Here is a 10,073-nt window from a genome sequence, read left to right as displayed (position 1 = left end):
AGAACATAGTGGTTGCTCTTCTGATTTTGCCTGACAAAACAAAGGACTATACTTCCCTGAAATGCATTTCAACGCAGTATCATTTATCACAAACTGTCTTCGAAAGCTCCATCCACTACTTACTGTAATGACCAGATTTGCTTTTCCATTCTTCTTAAGTGTGTTTGAGTCATTTCCATCAACTACATAACTATTAAGCACTTAGCAGCCTGCCCTCAACTGTTGAAGTACATAAATGGCTCATGACCTGAGCATCATATGCATCATCTTTAAGGCTGCTGCATCACTGTTTGAGTGTTTTCCACCAACTAAACAACCATTAAGCACTCAGCATCCCGGCCTCCTCGACCGTTAAAGCACATGAGATTGATCAGCGACATGATGACTCATAAAGAAACAAGTACAAAGAAGCTGTGGTATGAGTAGTTTCTGTTGTTTGAAATCTCTTTTTCCTGAAAACAGTGAGCATTTGTTCAGTTTGAACTCATCTAACTTGCTCGCAGTTGTGCAAAATTTAATCTTCTATGCTGCATTGCAAGAATGAATGAGTTTAATTACCTTTCAGATGTTTTCTGACATTTGTAAGAAGTTCAAAGAACCAGTATTTCAGTATGAGTCATTTTAATCTACAAACACACAACAAAGTGACTAAAGAAAACCATGATTCATTAAGAACTACAACATATTGCTGTGAGTGTTGTGTGAGAGTTCAAGTTTCCACTTTTCTCTTTTGGTTAGTGTCATAGTGCTGGATGGGGCATTTGAAAAGCATTAAAAGTAATGTGACTAGAAGGTTGTCAGGCAACAAGTCATAAATATCTATGGGAGAATTATGATTCATTGCAGATGTATAAGATTTTATAGGCACTGATAAAATGCATGAGTAACCATTATATGCTCTTAAGAACAAGGCCAGGATATTTTGATGAGACTCTTAGATGTGAAGTTTAAAATATAATGGACCTATGAAGGTGCTGAAATGTTGGGTCTTATTCTGCATTAAAGGTGTTTTGCAGCTGCTTGTTCTGTGGTCAGCACTTCCTCCAAACTTCTTCTGCTATTGCATACAACTTTCTAAGCAAAGGCCTGACTCAGATCAGTTTTAAAGGAATAGATTGACATCGTGGGAAAGCTGTGTAGTCACCTCCATGTTGAGAGTTTGAATAACTTCATGTTTATTGTACAAACGAGTTAGTGGCATTGATCTTCTCATCTCCCAAAATGTCCAACTGTTCCTTTAAATACATTTAGCTAATAATGTCTCTGAACATCTGCCACTGCAAACCCTTTCTAACCAAAAGTCAAGCTAAAATGAGCAGTTTTATGTTGAAAGTTGTCTCCTTGAACAAGTTGTTCTAATACTTCGAGGAATAAGAACTAAAGGAAAATTTGCACTCTGCAAAAAGAGGTCATATCTGCCAGATTCTTTTGTCTGTGGAGACCACACACAACGTGAGTGGTATTAGATCGTACTTCAAGATACTGTACATAGACCAGAGACAGGCGCACGTGTGTGGTTTGGGTCATTTTTTTTTTTAAATCTTTGCACTTGAACGTCAACAGTGTCACAGGCCAATACTGATATGTGACTCAGATTGATAGTGGCATATCAATCACGTTTTGTGTCAGTGTGGAATCTGTTCATGTGCCTGATTTTTTTGTGTGTAGGAGGGCTGGAGAGTTTGGTGATAATTCAGCTGTAAATGAATAATGGCAGGATGAGACAGTGATCGTCAGTGATGTAAGTGATGACAGGGTTCCATGGAGTAAAGTAAGTTCCCACACAGGCCTTCATAGACATGATTGCTGGTGTTTTACTGCACACACATTATTACTGGCTGGTCACCAACCACCTTTTCCAGCAGAATTTCCACACGTGTGTCCATAGCGAAAACAATAAGGAGAAACACAGCTAGGTGAAAATAATGCCAGTTGTACATGTGTGAAATCTATAAACACCTTGTTTGTGATCGTTAACAATTCATTGTCAGTAAAATACATTAGTTTGCAGACAGTAGGGCACGGACGGACTGGGAAGAGACTGAAATATTCCAGACTCCTTCTCCATACTCTACCTTCGGGGAATAACCTCTTCAGGTAATTTAATTAGCAGGAAAAATTGCCTTCAGCTCCATGTTCATCTGATTTCACTGGGTTTTAAGCGAGAGACTCCATGCCATGTCAAGTGTTTGGCCTCAAACTCAAATGTTGCATGCGAATTTGCTAATAGACTAAACTATGTTTTACCTTCAGGAGATGTGGTCAGAACTGAGCCAGAGAGCAAGACTGGGACTAATAAGAGCTTTAATCATGCTTAGATCATGCCAACAAAAGCTCTCTCATCTATCTGTGGGGTTCAGAAGCTATGATTTGTACATTTAGATTCAAATTTGATTTCCCTTCATCTGCTGTTCCGTCTGTTTTATAAATCAAAATGACTCAAGAGAAACTGAACAAGAAGGACTTTAAAATGGAGATTAAGGTTAAATATGCATTGTATAATATGTAGAGAATATCTACATTTGATCATAAACAAAAAGTAGGCTCTCAATGCTACTTATGCTCCTTTGTTGTCTTTGTAATTAAGATGATTATATTCTCCAGTTTAAAGGAGTTATATTTATGAAAACAGACATTTCCTAGCCATCCTTAAGGCTGACTCAGCTGAAGTGAGTGTGCATGTGTGAAGCAAAGATAGAAAAAGAATGAGACAGCTACTTTCTTTTGTTGTAAAAGCCACTTTCACAGGCTATGAAATTTCATGCCACAGCTGCCAGTTTCATAGCCGGCAGCTCAAAAAGCCGTTACAAACCACATGCCATCAAAATGTGCTGGCAGCGATTTTCCTTTGTGTCAGGTCATTTCATTCACTGTCACTGTTTCATTCGCATCCTACTGTGGTGTCGATGAGTCAGTACTAAAGTTGATTAACAAGAATTTAAAGACGACAACCTCACGTGGGCTGTTTTGCGGTGCTGAGCCCCTAAGAAACAATCCACATTTGTTTTTCTTTACAGTTTTGTGCACAGTGTCAAACTAGGCCCATCAGTCGGACACACACACACACACACACACACACACACACACACACAGCTTCAAAGTGAATCCAGTGAGCACTATGCAATAAAACAATACACCAAAATTTTTCCAGCACAGACAGACATTGTCTGAGGGCCTCTGCAAGGACCAGATGGTGTGGTGTGAATGATGCACGGCTGTACTACTTCCCAGGGCGACCTGCTATGTGTGGTGGCTGAGTAACTGACCAGATCCTGCACAGCGACTTGGAGAAAACAAACTCTGGTTGTCTGAGAAGTGAAGATTGTAAGAGGCATGCACATCTGCAGTGGCTGTGATGCACAGAAGGCCAGTTATGTTTTACTGAGCAAAAGGGAGAAGTGGTTTTACACACAGGCATCGTGTGTGTGTGTGTGTGTGTGTGTGTGTGTGTGTGTGTGTGAGAGAGAGAGAGAGAGAGAGAGAGAGAGAGAGAGAGAGAGAGAGAGAGCACTCACACCTCTTGTAAGAGGGTGCATGAGTGGCAACACAGTGTTACTTACACAAACATCAGTGTCAGCTGTACAGGGTGTGTACATCTAACCATAAACCACAGAACACACACTCACTTTAAATACCCTTGTGCCTTACATACAGTTAGTGGATCCAACTCTTATTTCACTCACTGACACCATCATGGGATCCTCAGGGCTGTTGATTTTGGGTCTTCTCCTAAATGTTGCTTACTGCTTGGGAATTCTGGGTAAGTCTGCAGGATTACAGTCTGTCTGTGACTGTCAGCCTTTTATGAGTGACTTTTATTAGCCCTTAAGGTCTTGTTCAACCTGTGGCATTTACACTAAACAGTGCAGCTACAGTTTTTCTAAACGATTATTCTAATTATAATTGCACACAGGCAACAAAGCTACATGCTGGATGCATTTTGAACACATTAAATAACTATTTCTGCAATTTGTTGCTGGTGGTGTGTTGCTTTTGTTACTCTGGCAGTTCATTATTATGGACCGGTGGTGTCACCTAAAGCCACATTAGTTTACAACCCTTTAAAGTATGAGGGTTGTTATGAGTAGTTTGTGTGTGTGTGTGTGTGTGTGTGTATGTGTAATGGGAAACCCTCTGCAGGCTAGATTTTGTTTAGAGATCCTACTGTTCAGTGTTGGGGCTTTGTTTGTGCAGTCACTGGGACTTCCAGATGGAGATGAAAGATTAAATGTGAATAAACACAGTTTTTTAAAGTTGAAAGTCTTATTTGTTTACCACATCCCCAGCCTGCAAAGGAAGAGCCGCTGTGTGCCAGTGGTGAAGGCTGTTTGGTGAGAAAAAAAGGCACCTGCGGCTCAGCAAATGTGATGCAGTGCATGAGTGCATCATTTTCTTCTCAGCCATTTTCTTTTCTTAAGGTGTGCCTTTTCCATGCTTGGCTGACATTTATTATTGGCAATAACCTGCAAGGGCAAATGAATTATGAACCCACCAGGTATAATTGAGCTGATACACATATTTATTTCTCTCCCTCTGTGTCCTTTCCTCTTGGAGCCTCTCCACATAGTTCCCATTTGCGGTGATGTATAGTATGACCAACAGCATTCCAGCTTAAACTGTGTTTGATGCAGTTTAATTTAGACTGCAGCAGCTGGCTCTATATTCATTGGTTTTCCATGAAACAGTGCAGCAGCAAGCTGTCATCATTTTCCTTATCATGTACCTCAAGTTGAATAAGTTCTTGACTTCAAATGGCAGCCACAGAAAATTGTGTCCTCAAGTGCACTTTGATGAAATCTGCAGAGGAAGCAGAGTGAAGGGGACTTGGTATGCACTGGAGCCTGCACACTCTCCTTTCTGCTAGTGCTAAAGCCTGCCAGCTTATATTAAATGTCCTTTCCTCTGAAACCTCCCTTACTGCGGCTGATTTCTCCACAGCATGGAGGGAATAAGTTGTCAGTGTCTAGATATTGATCAGGGCATTACATTGGGACTGTTGTGATTTCATTAATATAATAGTCTTCTGTTAACTCACTAACTAAAGCAGATTTTCCCCATTTCACCTCATTTTCTCCTTTGCTTGTTATATTTCCATATCTATTGATAATGGGATGTGCAGGTGGTGTCTTCTCAACCATATTTATGGACATGATATGACTGATAGTTACTATTAAATGGTGTGGCAGCAGTACAAAGGCCTGGCATGGTGAGTTCATTTGTTGGACAGTCGCCTGCTTTGGTCCATTTTGCACAGGCATTTTTGATCCCAGGTTGATGAATCCAAATGACTTACTTTTCCTCTAGCACTTTGGACATTTTGTGATCCTGAGTCAAAATGTCTCAACAACCCATGGTTGATAGTGATATGAAATTTGGTGCAGAGATGTTCCCATTAAGAATTTTAATGATTTTGCATCATGCAACGATCCATATCATTGAACTTTAGAGTTGCAATGCAACACTTAATTATGGTTAAAAACTAACAAATTAACTAACAAACTAACCCTGATTAGCCTGAGTACTATAACTAAATCTATTTTTTACTATTTACTACAAATGTTAGATTTATTCTAAATTCTGGGAAAAATTATCTTCCATTGGTTTACAACCACATGCCTGCAAAATGAAGACATTCCTAAGAGCCTGAGGTGACCATTGACCCAGTTACTCTGCCTCATCCATCACAGTTTTACTCAACCAGTGAAAGACAATTGGTTGTGCAGAAGCACCATTCATACACAACACTGGACATCTATCCGCCTGCCGTCCATTCTATCTTGAACAGGAACAATCACATTTCACCCCTCAAGACATTTTCTGCTTCGCTTTTGTTTGCAGTTCAAGTGAACTTGTGACCTTTCATACTGTGTTGTTCTGTGTCTCAGGTCCAAGTGATGAGTCGATTGAGATCATACCCAACATCACAGCAGTCCTGGGAGAAGAGGTGTACCTGGGCTGCAGATATCTGGGCAAGAGTAAGATCCAGAGCGCTGAGTGGAAACGCCAGGCTGACTCCAAAACAAAATTCAAGAAACTGGTAGGGTTTTCAAATGATAAGCCGTTTAGCCGCAGTGAGGACTTGTCCTTGCCAGACTCTCTCACCAACCTCACAGTTAAGATGCGAGTGTCCAGTGTGGATGCAGAGGGAGAATACATCTGTGAGTTTGAATCAGAAGATGAAAACTTTCCTGGCAGCACATTTGTCACAGTAGTAGGTAAGCTAAGCCAATAATGTCTGTGCTATTCTTTTCAATCATCACTAGGTAAAGAAACCAACCTAATGAGGTAACAAAAATTCAAAATCAAAAAAGCCATAGCTCCTGCACCACAAGTCTGATTGAGAGATGATGCATCTTTGAGCTAAGACATGCCAAAGCCACGTAAAGAGGATGACGTGTTTACTTGTTAATTCATTCACAGCTCGGCCTGATCTCCAGCTCCGGGTGAATGCAGAGACCATAAATGGCACTCACTACCAGTCGGTGTCATGCTCTGCCATTGGTGGCAGGCCCACCCCTCAGATCAGATGGCTAGTCAATGGCCTTCCACCCTCAGGTGGCCCCTTCACTGTGAATGTGAGTAACACTGTTCACTCAAACGGCACCTCCACCCTGAACAGCATCCTACACTTCCCCACCCACCTGCAAGATGAGGACAGCGTGACCTGTGAGGTTCGACACAAGACCCTCCCAAACCCTAAACTCACCACAGTCAGGGTGGAAACCTACGGTATGCTCACACTTAGAGCTGTGTTAGTGCTGTTGTGGTTGTATGTTTGTGTTGCCAGGAGGTGACATAATGTTTGCATCTGAATTTTGTAATTGCACATCATGACTCAGTATGAACTCAAAAGGAACAATAATGTTCTCCTGACTGTTGCTTCTCACTCTGCTCCACAGTCATGGTGACAGGCCATAAGTCACATCGCAGAGTGCAAAGCTTCCACCTGGGAATGCACTTTTTCACCGGTGTCGTGCACATGGAGCATCATAGTGCAGTGACAACCTAGTTACAAATTAAGAACAATGTTATAACACAACACAGCATGTAAATTGTTAGCTGCATTTCTCAAAGTTCTCACACATAGGCCTGGAGTAGTGGAAATCCATTTTACACCTTTCAAATTAAACAAAGTTCTTGTACACCATAAAATATTAATGACACTGTGGGTGCACAGAATCAAAACATTTTGACTGACAAGGAACTAGAAATCCAGCACACTCATTTTATTTAACTGTGTTTTGCTCTGCGTTTGGTATCAGGTAAATTTACATTGTTAAAGCATTAACAATGGATCAGTTTGTATACAAAAAGGGAGTGGGTTGGAGTGATGAGTCCGTAGGGAACTTAGTTTGTGTGTGCTTTAGAAAGCATGTTATTATCTTTTCAGCTAACTGTTGGTTTTCAAGCCGGCACTTTTCTGTTTTGGTTCAGTTTTATCAGTGTTTCTTTCATCCATATGGGCAATTGTTTCCAATGAAAAAGCTCTCACTGCTTGTCACATCAAACACAGATAGACAAGGTTAACGACTAGTCAGTGAACATAGTGGAGCTTTTAGCAGCTAAATGGTCAGATACAGTACTTCCTGCAGGAGCTGAAAATGACAGTGAACACTGGACCTACTATCATCAGTGGACAGAAACATGGCTCAAAACTTGACAGGACAGAATGCAAACCTCTGCTAAGGCAGATCACTGTCCCCATCATGCCACACCTTGAATATGAAAACATCCCCCAAGCATTTGGAACCAAATGGTAGTTTTATTCAGCATCTATCTTTGGAAGAGAAGTCAGATCTATTGACACTCTACTGAGTCACCAAAGTTCCATCTAGAGTTTGATTTTAGCTACAAGTTTGTAGCATTATTTGTTGTCTCACAGTAATGAGTTTTCCACGAGCCCCATAAATTTCATCACTCTGAATCAACACATCTGGAATATTAATTGGATCCAGTTCAGACTATTGCGTGTCGTAAAGCTTATGGGGATGTTATTGTGTAATTTTTGTCCAAGCAGCATTGGTCCTATCTCACAATGATGAATAATTCTTTAAAAAAATCCCTGGATACAGAAGATAATCTGGATCACCACCAAAATCTAATGGTTCGTTCTGTGGGCCATGCCCTGACTCTCCAAAGAAATGTCGTCAAAATCCATTTGTTACTTTCAGAGTCATGCTATGAACAATTTAACAAAGAAACAAACACACACCAGTCATCTCAATATCTCAGAAGCCACCCCAGGGATATTCAAGTGTGTACCCACACATGTATAGTAGCTTGTGGTTTCCGTTGCACATGCATTGTCAAGCGCAACATGGTCTGAATGATGAAAGAAGTGGCCCGAACAAATCAAGTTGGTGCAGTATGTTAGGTCCTCATCCTTTAAATGTCTTCATACTAAGCTAAATTACATCCACTGCAACAAAAGAAATGGGTCTTATTAGCCTATTAGCTGCCTTGGAAACAATTCAATACAATAGATATTCTTTTTATAGATGGATTTTTACAATAGTGAGGCTGTTTTTTTCTTTCTCTTCTTTTTTCTGTCTTTTGTTAAATTGCTTTACTAACTGAACTGTTTGAGCATTTCACTTTTCACTGGTTAATGCCCATATAAAAGACTGCATGATAAAAGTCCTATTAGCTCATTTGTCCCTGATCCTTTTTGCAGCCTAGGTAATTTTCTAACTGCAGTGGTTAAATCCAAACACAACCTTAGGTGTTAACAGAAGGAATTTTTATTGTTGAAGAACATTCATTTACATTAATCGTACATTCTCTTCCCCAGCACCCAAGCTGTTATGAGGTGTTAGCTCATTTCTCTTACTCATTATGGAGGGCTGGCTAATGCATGACACTACAACTTTTATGTGTTTGATAATAGACTCTGATCTCTGCTGCTTCCCTGTGTTAAGGCCTGTCGTTGTCTCAGTTTTGATCAGGCAGCAGCTGGGCCAGACATCTGCTCTCAGCTGTCCCAGCAGATGGGACAGGTGATAAACCTAAGTCAGCACTCTCCAAAACCCAAGCAGAAACCCCTTACAGCCTGTGTTTAGCTAACATTCCGCTCATCCGGCCCCAGCTTCCTATTTAACAAAAACACCCCGAGCCTCCACTTGATATCTGACTTTTTAATTTGCTGGAATAAACATTAGACCTTGAGAAAGAATAACTCTTCTCGCCTTGCTTCCTGCTCTGCAGTCAAGCCAAATGTGACCATTAAAGCAGAGATGGTACAACAAGAAGGAAATGAGTTCTGGGTGGTCTCTTGCATTTCATCTGGAGGGAGACCTGAGACTCACATATCCTTGGCTTTGAACACTGATGAAAAACTACAAAGAAAGACTGACACAGACTCAGACATACAAAGAAGCTCGGTCCACCTCCCTGCCATAATGTATGAAGGCCACAATGTCACCTGTGTATTTGATCACCCCAAATTTACTCAGAGAGAGACGAGAGTCATAACACTGCCGACTTTTCGTAAGTATTATCTCACTGTGTCACGTTTGAAAAACTGATGCTCACAAAGTAGAGGCTACGAAAAATATAGATGCTCTTTTTCCTTCTACAGATTTGTCTGGGGCTCGGCTGTTGGACTCAGGGCTGGGAACCAGCAGTGATGACTTTCATGGCGCTGAGTACTTAGAGCTGCAGGCAGGACAGAGTGACACTACTATCGGCCTACAGGTCACTGGGAATGTGCCACGTTACAATGTTACCTGCAAAAAGTAAGAAATAGTTAAACATGTGTGCATTGATTTCACACATGATATCCATGTCATAGAAATACTACATACTACTCAACCCTCAACTCATCAATTTCATCAGCCTGCATTACTAACTGGAGAGGTGGCATTTGAAGAGAAGATACTAAGTTGCATTATGGAAAGTGTAGGATCCGAGATGTGTGGTGTTTCAGCTCCTTCAAATTTGATTTGATTTGATTTGATTTGATTTATTCTTTCAAGCATGTAAAGACAGTTGATATGTCAACACACATAATTTTACACATATCCAACAAATGCTAATCCAATATCAATTTGCTTATACCTAGTACATGCTTGAAT

General features: G+C 40.7%; 1 protein-coding gene across 1 annotated transcript in view; it reads left to right on the top strand.

Annotated features, from left to right (window-relative positions):
• The first annotated feature begins 3,678 nt into the window (after positions 1 to 3,678).
• LOC109969747 (uncharacterized) overlaps positions 3,679 to 10,073 on the top strand; it is a 12,491-nt gene continuing 6,096 nt past the window's right edge. Inside the window, exons 1-5 of the mRNA XM_020616852.1 lie at positions 3,679 to 3,760; positions 5,886 to 6,215; positions 6,421 to 6,729; positions 9,205 to 9,486; positions 9,578 to 9,734. Coding sequence (XP_020472508.1) covers positions 3,694 to 3,760; positions 5,886 to 6,215; positions 6,421 to 6,729; positions 9,205 to 9,486; positions 9,578 to 9,734 — 1,145 coding nt within the window. The 5' untranslated portion in view covers positions 3,679 to 3,693. The remainder of the gene's footprint in view (positions 3,761 to 5,885; positions 6,216 to 6,420; positions 6,730 to 9,204; positions 9,487 to 9,577; positions 9,735 to 10,073) is intronic.

The sequence above is a fragment of the Monopterus albus genome, unplaced genomic scaffold (genome assembly GCF_001952655.1).
Source record: "Monopterus albus unplaced genomic scaffold, M_albus_1.0 scaffold180.1, whole genome shotgun sequence".
Classification (NCBI taxonomy): domain Eukaryota; kingdom Metazoa; phylum Chordata; class Actinopteri; order Synbranchiformes; family Synbranchidae; genus Monopterus; species Monopterus albus.
The sequence above is the reverse complement of the archived record's forward strand: the minus strand, read 5'-3'. Positions and strand labels throughout refer to the sequence as shown.